Source organism: Nicotiana tabacum, chromosome 15, assembly GCF_000715075.1.
Source record: "Nicotiana tabacum cultivar K326 chromosome 15, ASM71507v2, whole genome shotgun sequence".
Taxonomy (NCBI): Eukaryota; Viridiplantae; Streptophyta; class Magnoliopsida; order Solanales; family Solanaceae; genus Nicotiana; species Nicotiana tabacum.
The window spans coordinates 115,035,344-115,054,619 of NC_134094.1; the positions used below are offsets into that span (position 1 = coordinate 115,035,344).

The 19,276-nt window shown below is 37.5% G+C and overlaps 3 protein-coding genes across 3 annotated transcripts; 2 read left to right on the top strand and 1 right to left on the bottom strand.

Annotated features, from left to right (window-relative positions):
* Positions 1-1,039: 1,039 nt before the first annotated feature.
* On the bottom strand, positions 1,040-8,465 carry LOC107781942 (uncharacterized). The gene is made up of 7 exons (XM_016602760.2): positions 7,084-8,465; positions 6,919-6,984; positions 3,797-3,941; positions 3,472-3,690; positions 2,074-2,260; positions 1,788-1,983; positions 1,040-1,469 (listed from the first exon to the last, which is right to left on the bottom strand). The coding sequence occupies exons 1-7, from the start codon at positions 8,235-8,237 to the stop codon at positions 1,355-1,357; spliced, it is 2,082 nt and encodes a 693-aa protein (XP_016458246.1). The 5' UTR covers positions 8,238-8,465; the 3' UTR covers positions 1,040-1,354.
* Positions 8,466-10,530: 2,065 nt separating this feature from the next.
* On the top strand, positions 10,531-14,481 carry LOC107781948 (uncharacterized). Its single transcript, XM_016602764.2, has 3 exons — positions 10,531-10,659; positions 11,264-11,549; positions 11,877-14,481. Exons 2-3 carry the CDS (start codon positions 11,447-11,449, stop codon positions 14,180-14,182), a joined length of 2,409 nt encoding a protein of 802 aa, XP_016458250.1. The 5' UTR covers positions 10,531-10,659; positions 11,264-11,446; the 3' UTR covers positions 14,183-14,481.
* A 2,348-nt stretch (positions 14,482-16,829) lies between these two features.
* LOC107781946 (uncharacterized) lies at positions 16,830-17,546 on the top strand. The gene is made up of 2 exons (XM_075231726.1): positions 16,830-17,084; positions 17,184-17,546. Exons 1-2 carry the CDS (start codon positions 16,830-16,832, stop codon positions 17,544-17,546), a joined length of 618 nt encoding a protein of 205 aa, XP_075087827.1.
* Positions 17,547-19,276: the final 1,730 nt, after the last annotated feature.

The window sequence follows — 19,276 nt, forward strand, 5'->3', positions numbered from 1 at the left end:
AAAAAAAAACAACTTTGGTCGGTTTTTTGGTCGGTTTTTTTACCGACCAAAGTTGGTCGGTCGATCTTGGTCGGTTTTTATCGAATTTCTAGTAGTGATAGAGAGAAGAAAGGGATTTTCTTCTTCAATTGTGTGTATTTTCTTATCTATTACAAGGCCTTTATATATGCATGAAAAGTGAAGAAAAATATGTTATTGAATATGTCATTAAGTATAGAAATATGTCATTGAATATGTCATTAAACATTGAGAAGATCATGGAGGAAGAGTAGACATCCACCATAAATTGATTTTTCTTATAATAGTACTTAGATTTTCGCAATAAGATTTGTTGAACGATAATGTAGTAACCGCCGGCCATTTGTATAATAGGACTAGTCTATACTCAGTTACTACGACAATCAATCCATTATTTTCAATTAAATTACTTATTGATTTTGTACTTCTTCTACCTTTTCTCTTCTATGCAAATAAAAGGGTAGCTCCCGCTATGCGTGATCCGGAAAAGAGCCAGAACACAAAGGTCTATTGCACGCAGCCTTACCTTGCATTTTTGCAAGGGACTTTTTCCACGGTTTGAACCCATAACCTCCTAGTCACATGATAGCAACTTTACCAGTTACATCAATGCTCCCCTTATCTTAGTGCAAATCAACAAAGAAAATAATATTCCTCTAAAATTTCTCCTTTTCAATTTTCTGATCGCAAGGTATAAGAATTTCCATTCGTTCAATCCTTTGCTTCGACAAAGAGACAAAAGAATGACGACAAAGGAGAATGAAAGATTACTACATCAGTAAAATCTGAGACACACTAACACTTAGAAATATTACTCGAGGCTAAAGAGAACTCAAGCTAATTTATTTCTTATTCAAAAATTCAACCACAAATTTAAGACGTTTCAAATTACTTAAACCAAATAATGCAGCATTAGGAAGACCTGTGACACTATTTGCAAGCATTAAGGAAATTAAATATCCCACGAGAAATGAAATTAGGCAAATGAAATACTATCTTATGCTACCAAAAAGGCAATATGAGGAAATGTTCAAGATAGAAAATTACATTTGATATATAATTTATACATCATAAATATGGCCAACATTAAATACAGCTAAACAATGCCAAGACCAAAATTGGAACTCTCCGTGTCACTCCACAACATTGGATTTGACTGCACAACAATGCCAGATTAGATTTGTTGAGGTAGAGAGGATAAATGTCAATTACAAACACTTCTCATCTTTTTTTTTTTCTTACTTTTACCCAACAATTAGTACAAAACAGAAGGCGGGAAAAAGACAAATGTGCTAGCCACATTTCAGAAAATCAAATGGAAGCTAACAGAGAGATACTAATCCTCCTCGGATGCGACACGCTGCTTCTTCCATTTATAAGCAGCTTCCAGGATCTTAAGGTTGGTGGTCTGTGTTTCCTCGGGGAAAAGATAATCGATATACTCCTCGTAACTGCAAAAATTTAGAACAGTCAGCACAAACAGTACAAAACAAAGTTATTCCTTGCAGCAATTTGCTAATTCAAGTACTAATAAATTGGGAGTGATTATGACTTATCAAGTTACATAAAGGAATGCATACTAAAAACAAACTAAGCTTTGCCAAATATGCAAACAGCTTTAGCAGAATTCATTCTTTCTGCAACGTAAAACTAACATGTAGGGACTCAACCACCCAAAAATTTTGTGTCTCCTCAATTGCTTTTTGCCGGCAACAATGAAAAAGATCAAACACGTCAGAAATAGGCAAATATATAGTAAAAGAACATACGCTGCAGGACCATCCTCTATGTCTATTTGCCTTCTCTTCTTGAGTTTCTTTGGTAGCTTTGCGCGGACTAAGTTAACATCCCCAAGCTCACCAAAACCGCTTTCCATTTTCAGCCACTCTTCCAAAAGCATTGCTCGCTCTTCTTTCAATTCAGGAGCAGAAGTTCGGTAGTACGTAATGGCCTTTTCAAAAACATCTAAATTCGCAAAAAAAAAAAGAGACAAAATTAATATCAGCATAAAATTCAAAATTAATGGAGAAACTAATAACAATAGCATTTTCTCACCTCTGGCATGCTGCAGGCACTTCTTCTTCTGTTCAATATCTTCCTCAACCTCTGAATCCACAGCCGAGGCCTCAAAATTCGCATAACTTATCCATACCTTCAAGTGTTTCGTGCGGTTAAGAAGTCTTTCATATAGTGCTCTTGTTCTATCAAATTCACCCTCAAAGATCTCGAAGTCGATGTAAGCCTATCATAAATGCACAATAGTTGTAGCTTGTTAAAATGTATGTAAATGCATGTCCCAAGACTAAATTGCACAGATATCATGAAAAAGTAAAAAAGGCCTACAAATATAACAGGAGAGACAATCTGTTGGCATTCTATACAAGATAGTTTCTCCTCAAGAGGAACGCTTCTGGGAAGCTTTACCGTTGTGCATGTTAGTTTTGCAACTAAATTGTCTTGCACACTTGGAAAGGCAATGTTTATTACTGACCTAAACCAGATCAGCATATCTGGATGAGAATACTAGTTCTTTATATAAGGGGGAAGCAAACTGAAGGTCAGTCCAAAAATGGTTTTGACAAAGATTTGTTAAACCTGATGATATTTGTCTGAGAGAATTCAAACATTAAAGAACAAGGAACACATGGAACGCAGGACAAATAATGAATCCGCAGCACTGGTCCCAAGTCGTCAACGTTTGTAGGCTAAATTCCTTGCTTACTATTATTGTCCATTAGTCTCCAAAATGCATCACATATGAAAACATGATGAGCATTTTCCAAATGCTTGGTTTCCTTTTCATGCCTTATTCAGTTCTTATCCCATTTTTATTACCATCCGAAGAAAAGGGTAAGCCTATACTCATGACTAGTTAGTTGTTTTTCCCTAGTGCAGACTCACAACTACTCTTCTATTACTAACTTCCTTGAAATTTCAGATCAAATAAGTTGCAGGCATTGATGGCACTTACAAAGACCATGGATTTTCAAAATGACAGCCATGAGTATGGACAGCATACAGGATAGTTATTTGAGTCAATTGGATGTCCATGGTAAAACTTCTACAGTAATTAGAAACCGTGTGCACCCTTCAAAGACCGGCTTATTTTTAGACATTGGGAATCTAAATGGGCTTGACGTACACAAAGCACTAAGTGGTGCTAAATTTTTTCTTATAATGCTAACATTGCTGGTGTGACCTGCTAACCTCCAGTTAGACAAGTGACTGTGGAGCAGATTCCTTTTCCGGGATTGACATCAAAGCCAAGTTAGTTAACTATGCTGAAAGCAATCCATCTTTATACAATGAGCTAGAGGCAACATCCAGCATAGGACTGCCTGGAGTCCCAACAGCAGCACCAAGCAAGAACATGAGTCAATAGAAGATAATTACATTCTAAAATAATTTATTGACAAAACACAAGCATATCAGCCAGTAGAACAACATAAATACCTTCCATAGTAACTCTGGCATATCCAGCGCAGGTTGGTCAATTGCAAGCTCAAAAATAGCCCTGGCTCGCTCCGTTTCATCCAAGGACCTCTCTAACTCTGCGAATTTGCTCCAAGCATAGCAATTTTCTGGTGACCATTCTAAGTACTTCTCATAAAGCTTTCTACAACGGTCTATATTTCCAAGATGCAGCTCTATCTCAATGTACTTCTTAAATATCTGTACGTTAGTAGAAAAATCATATATACGTAAGGTTGCATGCAAAGGAATACCTCAGAAATATCAGAAGAAGAATCAATTCACATAAAGATGTTTGGGGAAATACCTTGTCTTTAGGAGCTCTTCCAATCGCTTCTCCAAGTAGCAGCCGCGCTTCCTTGAGTCTTAACTGCCGGATCTCAAACTGGGCAGCCAACAACCAAATCTTTGCAAATGAGAACTTCTGATGCGGAATCAGCTTAAGACACTCCCTGATAAAATAAAAAGGAATCTGTAACATATGAAATTACCCGAATGACCTTAAATTATGTTAACACAGGTCTAGGAAACAGATAATCAACAGAAGATGGTAAAGATTTCAAATGTGTAGAGAAGAGAGGATGTTAAATGCTGCAAGAAAGAAATCCTGTAATCAAATGCTTTGCTTAAAATGCTTGCTACAGAGATACACGTAATTGCTCTTGTATATATCCTAAGAGATAAATGTACCTGCTTAGTGCTTACAGCACAGAACACCTAAAGATGTGTTACATAGGATTTCATTGATAATTTTGATTGTTTAGTACAGCTAATGACCCTTCTTTCTTGATAATACAACTAATGAATTTTTAATAATGAGATTAGCGCCCCAAACATTAATCAATCCAAAGAATCAGTCAAATGCCAGATGTAATTCTTCTTGCATATTGGTTATGAAAAGACATTGAAGAAAACAACTAAATGGGACAGAGCTCATATTGATAAGTTTTATGTTTTTAAGTAGGAGTTTCTGGATTTAACAGTTTGACTACAGAACTCCCACTGTCATATCATAGCTACCTAAAGCATGCAATTAGTAGGGAAATAGTGGGTTTATTTTCAAAATTCAAAGAGGCCATAGAACCCCGTAAGCTAATAACTAAGGAAGACACGCTCTAGAGACAAGGGAAGCGAACAGTTTGTAAGCTAATTTGTTGTCACCAGTAACGTAGCACCACCATATCACCACATTTAGCCCACAATTCAGGACAATCAGAATTAAACTGAATTACTGGAACAACCAAATCTTTGCAAATGAGAACATCTGATGAGGAATCAGCTTGAGGACTCCCTGATAAAATTAAAAAGGAATATGTAATAATTAAATATGTGAATGACCTTACTTCATGCAACATAATTCTCACGACAATACAGAGTCAACCAGAAGACAGGGAAATCAACTGGATACAGACAAGAGAAGAATTCTGGTGACTAAAACTAGGAAGCCTCTAATTCAGAATACTACTCGAACAGTGGTTGGCAGAATATTTTTAGAAGGGATTGCAATGATCTGGGAGTAGACAGAACATTTGCTTTAACAGTTAGGAACCTGCTGCATATGTTTAGATATAAAGGACAGCATCTGTTCGAAAGGCAAGGAGGATGGTATTTTTACAGTGAAGTCTTGTTACTCACTTTTGTAAAATACACAGAATGCTGCACTCAAGTGGCCTTCGAAACAGATTTGGCAAAGGAATGCCCTTTACAAGGTTCAGACTCGTTCGAGGACGAGCGTTTGTTTAAGAGAGGGAGAATATAACGACCCGGCCAGTCGTTTTGAATATTATAACCCCGTTCCCCCATTTACTACTCAATTTATATCTTGCAATTGATTTATGACTTATCGGGCTAGTTGGTTCGGGTCCGGAAGGAACTCAGAGTGAAATGAGACACTTAGTCTCATAGTTGAAAATTTTAAGTTAGAAAAGTGTATCGGATATGGACCTATGTGTAAACGACCTCGGATTTGAATTCTGATGGTTTTGTTAGCTCCGTTAGGTGATTTTGGACTTAGGAGTGCGTCTGGAAAGTGATTTGGAGGTCCGTGGTAGAATTAGGCTTGAATTGGCGAAATTATTGGATTTGTTGTTGTCGTTGTTGTTGGGTTAACAGTGGACTATGACAAGAGGCACAGTGAGGCTGCTGCAAGGTTGGCCGAAAGGACTCTGAGGGGTGTTCATTCAAGAATTTGGAACACAATACCTGGGACAATTTAGTGGTTTATATGAAAAGAGAGAAACTCAAGAATTATGATAGACAAAAGAAGAATGTATCTAGTCTTAAGTTTAGCTGTATTCCTTACTTTCTTTTTGGAGCACCATGTTTTTTTAACAATGTACGATACTTTTTTTGAACTCAGATGTCTATACCAGCATACAATTGAAGCTGATACATGAATAAAATTTTACTTTACGTATCAAAAAAAGAATTCTGCTGGATAAATGCAAGCGAGGAATCCTAGGAATCAAATGTTTTGCCCCAAATGTTTACGTGCAAGAACTAGTCTCGTATTAACTCATAGAGATAAATCTACCCTGTTTACAGTATAAAACATCAAAAGGCATATCAGAACTCAACTGTAGCATTCCTAGTCTTGCTTGGTCGAGATAGGGTGCATCACCTTATATGCTCTATTTGAAATCTACCCTGTTTACAGTATAAAACATCAAAAGGCATATCACATACTCAACTGTAGCATTCCTAGCCTTGCTTGGTCGAGATAGGGTGCATCACCTTATATGCTCAATTTGTGCATATTGTTATATGCTTTGACTGTGATTAGCTTGATGTGCTGCTTCTGCGCACTTTCTCTATTGATGCTTATTTTGACTAAACCCTCGCTACCATTTTGTTGGATTCTTGGAAGGCTTCCATGGATAGTTTTGATCATTTAATACAAGTAGTGATCCTTTAGTAATGCGATCGGTACACAAGAAATTAATTGATTCAAAGAATCAATCAAATGGTAGATGTAATTGCTTGCACATTGATCATGCTACAACGCCGAATAAGACAAATGAATGGAGCAGAATCAAGACTGATAAGCTATGTTTATAAGGTGGAGTTCTGGGTTTACCAGTTTGACTCAGCACTCCTACTGTCATTGCATAACGACCTAAACCATGCAATTCTTTTCGATAATTACCTAAACCATGCATTATTTTTTTGATAAGGTAAAGTATACCTAATCCATGCAATCAATAGGAGAATACTGGAAGAATTTTGAGACAAGCCACAGAACCCTTGCAGGCCTTCTAATTAAGGAAGAGATAATCTAGACATAAGAGAAAACACTGTTGATAAAGCTAGATTACTACATTTGGCCCTCTACCCAGGTCAATCAGTTTTAAATATAAAGCATGATAAATAACATGGTTCATCAACCAAATGTACATAGCTACATTTTCAATCGCGACAATGATATTTTACCTGTAGACATCTCTGGTCCTTTCCATGTCTTGTGCGTCAAGCTCTTCATATAATGCATAATTAATCCTAAAAAGAGCAAAGTCAGCGAATAAACATAAATGCAATACTAAGGTATCCAAAAAAGAATTCATATATCACATTCAATGCATAAGCTATCAGATTTACCATAAGTAAATGTATCGCTGCCAATACCGCTTCTCTTCAGCAGGAGGAACGTTAGCAATGGCTCTCTCATAAACCTCTCTAATCCTCTCTTTATTTCCTACACTCTCTTCCAAACGAAGATAATCAAACCACGCGTCATAGTTCCGCGGATTCTTCCTTACTTCATCCTCATACTGAAACCTCCTTTTCCCAACAATAGCATCCTCAATACCTTCCCTATCACCATACTGTTTCTCAAAAGCGACAAACTTCCTGTACAAATCCTCAGCTCGCCCTTTCGGAATATGATCAAGTGCAAACTTATAAATGCACCTTGCCCTCTCTGTCTCCTTACACTTCTCCTCAAACTCCGCGAACGCCACAAACAACTGCTCTGCTTCCTCGTCATCCGCCAACTTATCCACAGCCCTCTCATAACAATTCCTCGCCCTCGCTACCTCCCCATTCTTAAACTCAAACTTCGCAAACCTAATCCACGCACTAACCTTCGGATGACACTGCACGAATCTCTCGAAAATCGCCCTCGCCCTATCCACCTCATTATACCTCAACTCAAATTTAATGTAACTTAACCACCCTTGCTGGTCCGGCATCCACGTCATCCACCTCTCGAAAATCTGCCGCGCGCCAGCTACATTCCCCAGCATCTCTTCCATGTGAATATACTTGTACCATAACTGATCAACCCTAGGCAAAAGCGTAACAGCACGATCCCACACATTACGAGCATGATTCACGAACTTATTCTTCATCTCCACGTCAGCATACTTCAACCACATCGTATGATCCCTGTAATCGACTTCGAGTGCTCGCTCCCAAACTGAACGAGCACGTTTGAAGTCCTTTTGTGATTCTTCCCATTTAGCATATTTCACCCACACGCTTTTGTTCCAGCGTACTCTGCTGATTAAGCTTTCGAATTCCTTGCGCTTACGGAGGCGGTAATCGGCTAGTTCGGTCGGATCAGTGATTTTTTGCTTCGGCGGTCGGATTTCGGCCTCTTGACGTTCTCTAGCTTCCCGGAGGATTTGCTCGGCGGTGATTTGGATTGGAGCTGGGGTTTTGTTCTTGACCCGTGTAGGTCTAGGAAGCTTTACCTCTGTTTCTTTTCGAGTGAGGTACCCCAGATTGGGGTCTGCATCTCTGTTCGCCATGCTAGTAGAGCAAATCGAATGCTAATGATTTAGGAGTCAGTGTTCGGATTGAAATATGAAGAGAAACAAGGAACGGATTTGAATTGAGAGTAAGAAATACAGAGAATTGAAAGTGACTTCAAAGGATTAGGGTTCGATAAAGAAGACAGAGAGAGATGTTTCTTTTTTCTTTTTTTGAGAGAGGGGGAATAAAAATTTCTGAGGTATTTTGAAAAAATCTACCTGCTTATATATTTGGACGAAAAAAAAACCTATATATATTTGGAGTGGAAAATTAATTTTACAATTTAGATTATTAATCTCTTATTTTATACACAAGTTTTTTGGTATCCTAAAAAAATGTTCTTCTATTTCTCTTTTCCTTTTTCACAAAATTTATTTTCTTTCATGTTCTTTCTTGCATTCTTTTTACTCTCAATATTTTACTTTAATTAACGACTTCCCCGCTTCTAAATTTTAATTCTACATTCTCCTTTTAGTCTATATTCATTAACGATATAAATAGAGAAGTTCTGTTATGGATTTGCTACAAATCTACAACTATTTTAACTAATTTTTATTTTATATTCGAGGAAAAAAGTAAGTTATTTCTAGAATGTAGAATGAATTGGTTAATTTTTGTACTAACTTACAACTTGTTTGGATTGTTGTTACATGTCGTTTCATAATGTATCGTATTGTATTGTATTGTTTGATAACACAACATTTGGATAGATTATATCGTTTGGCGTCGTTTTATGATGTCACACACCAAAAATATAAAGAATAAACTCGCAATATTACTAAGAAAAAATAGGAGACGAAGTAGAATTATTATATAAAAAGGTAGTATAAATGATAAAATATGATTATTTAATAATAAAGAATGATAAAATGAGAGAAAAAGCAAGGTAACGATGCCACCACACCAAATTCGTCGTTACATAAAGTGGCACTTTTCGTCGTTACATAAACACGGATTTAACGATACGATACAATAAAATTTAAATAACAATTAAAATAAACATTGTATTTAAAATAACAATACGATACAATACAATAGGTAACGAACATCCAAACAAACTGTTAGGCTTCTAGGCAAATCTTTTGTTGTCTTTGCACTCTTACCTTCTTTGTCCTTGAACGATCAATTTGGGGCAGGTGATACGGCTCTTTTCCCTGTATTACGTATATTAAAAATTTAAATCACCTTTATTTTGTTGTCAGAATTGCATAAGTTAAATTTTAATCGGCATTATGTAATGTAACTAACGATAACAATAATTTTCAGTTTTTGATTTTTGATTTTTCATTTTTTACATGCTATTCAGATTTATTTCATTTTTCTTATCATGAGCTTATTATTATTTACCTCTTTAAATTCCATGCATAACATTTGATTTGCTATAATCCAATAGCATACATGAAAAAGAAAAGAAAAATCATATCACACAATAAAAGAATTACATAGAGGAAGGTGATGATAACTGGAAAAATAAACATTATATTTATAAAATCATCATTTAATAGGGGAGCTTTTTTTATCCGCTTTAGAACCCTTATTAATCGGATTACAAATTGTTAGAAGTACACATATGAAGCAAAACTCCCTAACTAACCTTCATTATTTTTCTCTCTCTCCCCCAAAAGCAGATAATTTATGGATTTGCATGAACCCACAAACTTTTGGGTATTAAGAAATCGATTAAATATCTAAAATATTTGAGTTTAAACTCAATTATTATTATATATTAACGTGAGGTCTATATAAAAATTCATAAATTTCAAGTTTTGAATATGCCTATATCTCTTCCTGCACCTTTTTATAGTCTATTGGGTACACTTAAATTCTCAAAAAAATATTACATTTTCTTCCACTAAGCTTGGAAAACTCTTAACCTATATCTCATTCATTTCTAATTTAGATATTATTACTCCTTCCGTTCACTTTTACTTGTCCACTATTGACTTTGCACACCTCTTAAGAAATAATAACTGAAGTGCATAATTTTTCATGATACCCATATTAATTGATGCATATTTTTAATGGTTTTGAGAAAATAATTTGAAATGAGTAATTAATGATGTGGGTATAACATAAAAAAAATTGTTATTCTCTTGATATGCTAAAAAAATGACAAGTAAAAGTGTAAATCTATAAGTAAAAAGTGAACGGAGTGAGTAATTACTAATAATGGAAAAGGGTCAATAATGAGTAATATTAGAATTGAAAAGGGTCAGGGTGATAAGTAATAGCCATAGATTCTCATGGTCGAAAAAGTATAACTGAAATTTCCCCTCAGCTCCAACATACTACAGATGTTAAGAAAACAAATGCAAATGTGTTGCAATCACCATTTCATCTTTTTTCTCTCTTACCCTTTTAAGCTCTCTATTGCTTTTCGGATCAAAAGTCTCCATCTCTTCTCTTCCAGTTTTTTAGGTAAGCATTTGCAGAATATTTTCTTTTTTCTGCTCTGCATTTTCGTGCCGAAGGATTTAACAAAAACGACACATTTTCTATGTTACAAGGGAGAAAGAAAAGTAAGATTGGATAATCTGAATGACTAAAGTGAGTTGGCGATGTAATATAATTGATAATGTTCGTCCAGGTTTTCACATGCTAATTAAATTAGATCCATTCTTGTACCTTTGAAAATTCATTTCCGTTTGCACATTTTTCTATTGATTTAATTATTGAATCCTCACTTTCAAACATTTTCTTTTTAATGTTAATGCATCAAATACGAATGTGCAAGGGTCTTTGATTATGGGTTAAAAATTAATATTTTTTAAATTTTAATGATCTTTCACATATATATCAAAAGTACTAATTCAGTTGAATCGAGTAAATATGACTGCATCCGCCTTTGCCTGTTTTAATAGTTTTTTTAGAACAAAGATGCTGTTTTGAGCAAATGAGGTAAGAATTAAGCATGCATGAATATGGTTTGATTTGATGCTAACAATGTTTGGATGCACAGACAAGTTTTGTTTATTTCTGAATTTAAGACGTCTAAATATGCATTTCCTCATGGCTATTGCAGATGTTGAGTGTGCCTTGTTTCAGATGGAGCGGCCATTTTGATGCCAGTAGTCAATCTTAAGCAAGGTAGCTAGGGATAAGATCTGCGTACACGCTACCCTTCCCAGACCTCACTTGTGGGATTCACTGGGTTTGTTGTTGTTGTTGTTGTGTTCAATCTTAAGCAGTACTTCCCCTTGGAGTTATGGAAGCAGAAATGGCGAAACAACGTTTGAAGGGTTGCATGAAGGTTTTTCAGAGTCATATTGATCCTGAAAAAGAAGAACAATTGAAATGCATAAAATTAGGTAATTGTTCCATTTCATAATAGCCTCGGTCCTTTGAATATTATAGGAGATTGTGGATTTTGGTGATATAATAGATGGCTGTCGGTACACAGTAAGTTGTTCATCATGTCACTGGTTCGAGTCGCGGAAACAGTCTCTGGCAGAAATGCAGGATAAGACCCCGCACATAGCGAGAGCTCAGTGCAAGGCTGCCCTTTTATTTTTTATTCATGCAATAAACTGATGCACATTGATCTTATGTGACTTCTGCATTTCCTTGCAAATAGCGCTTCTACTTTTTGCCTGCCTTCTTAAGTCCTTACTTGAGGAGTTTGTTCTTTATTGCAGAGATTGAAAGCAAAGTAAAAAGGATTGTAAAGCTGAGCAAGAGTATAAACAAAGGAAGTAGAGAAGGGAACTTAAGGAGAAGATCAGAACTTATCCAACTTGTCGATGATTTTCACAAACAATACAAGTCCCTCTATGCTATGTATGAAAATCTCAGAGGGGAAATAAAGAAAAACTTTTGTGCCAAAAATGAGGATGATGCTGCGTCTTCATCTTCTTCAGTTTCAGATTCAGAAGCATACCATTCCCCTTGGCAATTTGCTGGCGAAAGCAGCACATACTTTTCCAATGCTGTAAATTTGGAAACTGCAAGTTTGGATTTGGATTCATTACCTGATTCACCAATATCTTCCGGTCAAGAACCGGACTCTGGAGAATTTTTCAAGGACCTGAGCAATCAAGGCAAAGAGATCGAAAATAGCATGACACAGAAGTTGATAAATGAATCGGCTTGGTTAAAGGAGAAAGTAACTGAAAAAGAAGAAGAACTCTTGTCTCTTACCAAGAAATATGAAGTTCACGAGAGCGAGAGGTTGGCTCAACTGAAGAAGTTAGAGGATCAAATTGATAATATGAAGCTTGAGCTTGAAACCTCTAGCGTACACGAGAAAGAACTTGAAGAGCAGATTGTGTGCAAGTCGAACGATATTAAACAATTGGAAAAGGATAATTCAGGTTTGCAAGCTCATATCCAAGAATTGGAGGCAGCATTCAGAGAGAAAGAAGATCAATTTTCTAATCTTCTTACAAAGTTTGAGGAAAATCAGATCAACTCAATGTCTAGAATTAATGATTTGATGACACAAGCAAATAGTCTGCAGCAAGAGTTAGACTCTTTACATACTGAAAGGAATGAACTAAAACATAAGTTGTTTTCACAAGAAGAGCTCTTGTCCTTAAACAATAAAAAATCCGAGTTGGAGTTGTCACTGGAAAAGAAGTGTCACGAGGCAACTGTCGAAGTTAAGGATTTAACCGAAAAGGTTAAGTTTTTGCAGCAGGAGTTGGAAACCTCGAGCCATCGTAAATCAGCACTAGAGTTGACACTCAAAGAAAAGACTGAAGAGCTATCGGAATGTCATCTCCAGATTGAAAAGTTCAAAGAGAAACTAACAAGCGCCAGTTTGGTTGAGAAGGAAACATTAAAAGAGAATGAAGGCTTAAAAGTACAGGTAAAAGACTTGAAATTGGAATTAGACTCACTCTGCAGCCAAAAGAGTGACTTGGAAAAGGAAATAAGGGATATTAACCGAGAAGCTTATCGTTCAAAGTTAGAAAAAGAGGAGCTAAGTGATAAGATGTCAGAGTTAGAAACCAAACTACTAGAGAAGAAAGAAGAGCTCTCAACTCTTCAAAAGAAACATGAGGCCTACATGAATGATATGTCCAGTCAGAATGCATCTTTGGCAGCACGAATTAGCACGATTCAACAACAGCTGCGAAATGGGGAAACTGAAAGAATTCGTTTACAGTCACAGCTTGAGAAAGAGAAACATGAGTCCTTTCAAAACCTTAATGAAATGGAAAAGAGAAACGCTGAATTGACAACGAAGATCACAGATCAGGAGAAGTCACTAAGAGAAAATGAAGATACTATTAACAAGTTGAATGAGGAACATAAGCAAATGAAGACCAGGTTAGAAGAATCCAAATCCAATTTGCAAAATGCTGAAAGGAAAATAGAAGAAATGACAGAAGAACTGCGCAAGAAGTTTGAAGACGGTTTGAGAATCTTGAGTAGAAGGATCCGCGTGGCAGAACAAATGCACCTTGAGAACAAGGAGTGGTACCAGAAAACAAGAGACTCGTACGAGAAAGAAAATAATGATCTAAAAGAAAAGAATGCAAGTTTGCAATTTGGTATTAGGGGGATTAAGGATATATCATTGACAGCAAACGACACGCTAGCTTCACTAGACACAGTGGCTCTAAAATTTGAGGAGTGTACAGCTCATTTCTTTAATCGAATATCCAAGGTATCTTGTGAGCTGAAATTTGTAAAAGATTGGGTTATGAGGAAAAATAAAGCGATAGTACATGTCCAAGATGATCTAGATTGCTTACTTGCACAGTTAGATGACAAGGAAGCAGAGATATTAGTGTATAGAGAGAAAGTTTGGAAGTCAGACAATAAGGTTAGAGAATTGGAGAAAATGATAAAGGAGAAAGACGACGGGATGTTAGCTCTCAAGGAGGAAAAGAGGGAAGCCATTCGACAACTATGTATATGGATTGATTACCATCGAAGTCGCTCTGATTATTACCAAAAATCACTTTCTGTCTTTGGCAGTAGAAGGAATCTTTAGGATTCTTCTTCATCAGTTATATCATCAATATCTCTAGTCATATATAGTTGTATGATGAAAAGCCACCACTCTTTAGTGTAAGTTCTTTTGGTTTCTTTTTTTGTTTCTTATAACAACAATATTAGATTTTGAAAGACATGCACAGTATTAGGCAGCACTTATCAATCATCATATTTAGATAATTCTACAGGCTTGACAACTTCATTCTTCTTGTTGGCCTGCTTAGAATTTGTAGCTTTTCTCATATGTGGACGTGGGTGTAACCAAATTTGTTACTCAATTTTGGCATTCGTATTACTGACATCCTGTGTGTTTATATATATTTGCTTTAGGCATAAGTTATTTTAAATCTATTGCGCATCGTTTTCATTTTACAGAGTTATCAAACAAGTAGCTGAAACTTGTATTTGCTTGAAAGTAAAAGCGCAAACGAGTTTGATAATACAGAAATGTAGAGCGAAGATATAGTAGTACACATTTAGTGACAAGGATCAGGCCATTACCAATTTACCATTGCAAGACTTTGGAGATGAATCCCATATTTGTTCAAACAGGCACAAATACAACTAGAACAAGTAAAAGAGATATAATCAAAGCCACATTCGACCTGCTATCGAGAATGTGAAGGAGCTAGCAGAACACATCTTCTGGCGAAAAAGAATATCCCATTCGCACAATTTACAAAACCAACCATCAGAACACTCAGAGTCACAAGCGCATGGTCTCCAGCAAGTCAGATCATTTGGATGAGAAAGTAGTTTCCTTTCTAAGCCTCTAATGTCATGATTCGAGCTGTCTCTCGTAGCAATTGCTTTTGTTACTGAGGACGAAGCAAGATACACTGCAAGATCATGACTAAAATCAATTTAAAAGGGAATACATTAGAACTAGATATATATGATACGCACCTAATACAAATTTAGAGAGCAAGAGATACAACAACAACAACAACAACAACAAAAAATTCCCATAAGTGGGGTCTGGGGAGGGTAGTATGTACGCAGTCCTTACCCCTACCTTGTGAAGGTAGAGAGGCCGTTTCCGAAACACCCTCGGCTCAATACAACAAAATCACAACAGTTACGACAGAGAACTACGGCAAACGAAATAGTTATAACAACCAAAAAATAAAACGAAGCAAAGAGAACCTCATGTAAAAGAATATCCATCTAAAAATGAGGAACACAAAGATAACACTAGTACAACAACTAGGAAAGGAAGTACAGGCGTGGAAAGGAAATAAACTCGACCACTAACTAACCTATAACCCTAATCTTCGACCTCCACACCCTCGAGGACATGACCTTAATCTACCATTATTCACCAAAGCCACTACAACAGGTATTAACTAATTAGAGAGCAAGAGATAGAGAGAGTCAATAACCAGCAGTCATGATGAGGAAAACCGTGAAGAAATGAGCAAATTTCTTAGCCATATGAAACAATATTATGTACTTAGAAATTGAAAGATAATATAAGTGTTCTTATGAAATATTACATAAATATATAGATTTCCATTCGTCATTAATCTCTAATCCTTCCCTCTCTCATTAACTACTCTAGCAGCTCCCGCTTGAGTTTTTTACGAGGTTTATTGCTCAGAAAGAAAATTAATAAAGTTCGACGCATTAATAAATAAAGTTGATACAATATATATCAGAATATTTTTTTTAAAAAAGAAAACCAAACATAATCAAGGCTTAATAAATCATAAGTCGGAACTCGGAATCAATAAATAAATACACACATGTCACGCATTAAATGCAGTGTTAATATAATGGATTGCAATGTTACGTTAAATCTTAATGTTAGTAGTTGACTATAAAATCACGTGAAACTATAAACAAATGTAACTTAACTTTACGTTAAACATGAGTTCACGCATTGTATTACGGTCACAACTCTATGTAACATTATCCTTATTTAACAATGCTTCACTATAGCCAAGCTTTTTCGGAACCAAACAGGGGCGGATTTAGGGGGGTGTAAGGGTGTTCACCCGAACCCCTTTCGCCGAAAAATTAAACTGTGTATATAAGGAAAAATCTGATTTTTACCTCTATATATTATATTTTGAACCCCCTTTACACAGTCCAAATGTATGACTTAGTAGTAAAGGGGTTCAAAACCATTACGAGGTCATTGGTTCCATTCCCAGACCGTATTTTATTTCTTTAATTTAAGGGGTGGTTTGGTTTGAGGTAATAGAGAAAGTAATTAAGCACAGAATAAAACTTTGTACTGTACTGGTTAGGGGTGGACATCCGGATTAGACTTTTTATTGAAATTTTTACAATATTTATGTTACATTATGAACCTAATTGCCACTAATAACGAAGTTCTAATTTAATTATATATTATACACATAATTACTAATTCTATACAAAATAATGTATTAGGCTCAAATTTTTTCTCTCCCTCTTATACTTTAAAACTACTATCAATCAAAATTTCAAACCTACTATCAACTCCATCTCTCATGTATCTTATCTCAGCAAAAATGAAGGGTGGTTTCCCTGTAACAATTGAGGAGAGTAACACATATTTTTGATGTTTCAGCTACCATGGACAGAAAACATATACAAAAAAATGCATAAAATGCTTGTGCTTCTTCTAGGGTAAGAATGAAGTGGGTATCTTGGTAGACATGGATCTTAGAGAGTCCGTGGTAGAGGTTGGGCGGGTGAATAATAAATTAATGACTATTAAGTTGGTGGTTGGTGAGTGTACCCTAAATGTCGTTAGCGTTTACGCGCCGCAAGCACGCTTGGATGAGGATGTTAAAAGGAGCTTCTGGGAGGGATTGGATGAGATTGTGCGTAATATTTCGCCTGCCGATAGGTTATTTATAGGAGGAGATTTCAATGAACATATTGGGTCGTCTGCAGGTGGCTATAGTGAGGTGCATATTGGATTCGGTTTTGGCGGAACGGAGGGGGTACTTCGATGTTGGATTTCGCCAAGGCATTTGAGCTGGTGATTGCGAACTCGAGATTTTCAGGGGGGGAGGCATTTGGTTACTTTCCAAAGCACGGTGGCGAAGACTCAGATTGACTATCTCCCCCTCAAGAGATGTGACAGAGGGTTGTGCAAGGATTGCAAGGTTATCCCGGATGAGACCCTAGCGACGCAACATAGGTTTTTGGTGATGGAAGCCGGTATTATGATAAGGAAGAAGAAGAGGTCTGTACGAGGACGTCCGAGGATCGGGTGGAGTGCCAAGGATAAAGATCAGGAGTTGGAAGGGAGGTTATCGGCTATGTGGTCCTGGAAGAGTAGTGGGGACGCGAGCATTATGTGGTCGACGATGGCGGACTGCATTAGAAAGGCGGGGAGAGAGGTGTTAGGGGTTTCGTCGGGCTAATCTGGGAGACACAAAGGTGACTGGTGGTGGGATGAAGTGGTCTAAGGTAAAGTGGAAGCGAAGAAGACGGCTTACCTGAAATTAGTAGGGAGCACTGGCGCGGAGGAGATGAGAGCAAACAATAAGAGGTATAAGGTAGCTAGGAAGGAGGCGAAGCTGGCGGTCACGAAGGCTAAGACTGCAACTTTTGCTTGTCTGTACGAGGAACTGGGGGACAAAGGCGGGGAGAAGAAGTTATTCTGGCTGGACATGGTGAGAGAGAGGAAGGCTCGGGATCTAGGCTAAGTGAGGTGCATTAAAGACGAGGACGGTAGAGTTTTGATGAGGGAGGACCAGATTAAGCAGAGATGGCAAACCTACTTTCATAAACTTCTGAATAAAGAAGGGGATCGGGATATTGTGCTAGGTGAATTGGGGCATTACGAGAGTCACCGTGACTTTAGGTATTGTAGGCGAATTAAGGTTGATGAGGTCGTGGAGGCTATGCGTAAGATGAGTAGGGACAGAGCTACCGGGCCAGACGAAATTCCGGTTGAATTTTGGAGGTGTGTGGGTAGAGCAGACTTGGAGTGACTGACTGGGTTGTTTAATGTTATTTTCTAGATGAATAAGATGCCGGAGGAGTGGAGGTTGAGTACGGTGGTACCGTTGTACAAGAACAAATGTGATACCCAGAGTTGTAACAACTCTATGGGTATCAAGTTACTAACTCATACCATGAAAGTTTGGGAGAGGGTGGTAGAAGTGAGGGTGAGGAGGACGATGTCTATATTCGACAACCAGTTCGGGTTCATGCCGGGTCGGCCGGCTACAGAATCTATCCACCTTATTAGGAGGTAGGTGGAACTATACAGGGATAGGAAGAATGATCTGCATATGGTGTTTATTGATCTGGAGAAGCGAATGACAAGGTTCCTAGGGAGGTTCTATGGAGATGACTGGAGGCAAAATGTGTGCCGGTTGCTTACATTAGGGTGATTAAGGACATGTATGATGGAGCTAAGACTCGGGTTAGGACAGTATGAGGCGACTTAGAGCATTTTCTTCTTATTATGGGGTTGCACCAATGGTCTGCGCTCATCCCATTCCTATTTGTCCTAGTGATGGATGCACTGGCACACCGTATTCAAGGGGAGATGCCATGATGTATGTTATTTATTGACGACATAGTTCTGATTGATTAGACGCGAGGCGGAGTCAACGAGAGATTGGAGGTTTGGAGACAGGACCTTGAGTCTAAGGTTTCAAGTTGAGCAGGACCAAGACGGAATACCTAGAGTGCAAGTTCAGCGTCGAGCCGACGGAAGCAGGAGTGGATGTGAGGCTTGACTTTCAGGTCATACCCAAGATGGGCAGTTTCAAGTACCTTGGGTCGGTTATTCAGGGGAATGAGGAGATTGACGAGGATATCACACACCATATAGGGGTGGGGTGGATGAAGTGGAGGTTAGCGTCTGGAGTCCCGTGTGACAAGAAAGTTCCACCGATACTCTAAGGTAGGTTTTATAGAGCGGTGGTTAGTCCGGCCACGTTGTATGGAGCTGAGTGTTGGCCAGTTAAGAACTCACATATCCAGAAGATGAAATTAGAAGAGATGAGGATGTTGAGGTGAATGTGCGGGCACACTAAGATGGATAAGATTAGGAATGAAGATATTTGGGAGAAGGTGGGCGTGACCCCTATGGATGACAAGTTGCGGGAAGTAAGGCTCAGATGGTTCGGGCACGTTC

Coding starts and splice junctions, on each gene's coding strand:
- LOC107781942 (XM_016602760.2), bottom strand. CDS start 8,237: ATGGCGAACAGAGATGCAGACCCCAATCTGGGGTACCTCACTCGAAAA. Junction 6,985..7,083: donor CAGCGATACATTTACTTATG/GTAAATCTGATA, acceptor TGCTCTTTTTAG/GATTAATTATGCATTATATG. Junction 2,261..3,471: donor TGCCAGAGTTACTATGGAAG/GTATTTATGTTG, acceptor CATTTATGATAG/GCTTACATCGACTTCGAGAT.
- LOC107781948 (XM_016602764.2), top strand. CDS start 11,447: ATGGAAGCAGAAATGGCGAAACAACGTTTGAAGGGTTGCATGAAGGTT. Junction 11,550..11,876: donor ATTGAAATGCATAAAATTAG/GTAATTGTTCCA, acceptor TCTTTATTGCAG/AGATTGAAAGCAAAGTAAAA.
- LOC107781946 (XM_075231726.1), top strand. CDS start 16,830: ATGGATCTTAGAGAGTCCGTGGTAGAGGTTGGGCGGGTGAATAATAAA. Junction 17,085..17,183: donor CTGCAGGTGGCTATAGTGAG/GTGCATATTGGA, acceptor CGAGATTTTCAG/GGGGGGAGGCATTTGGTTAC.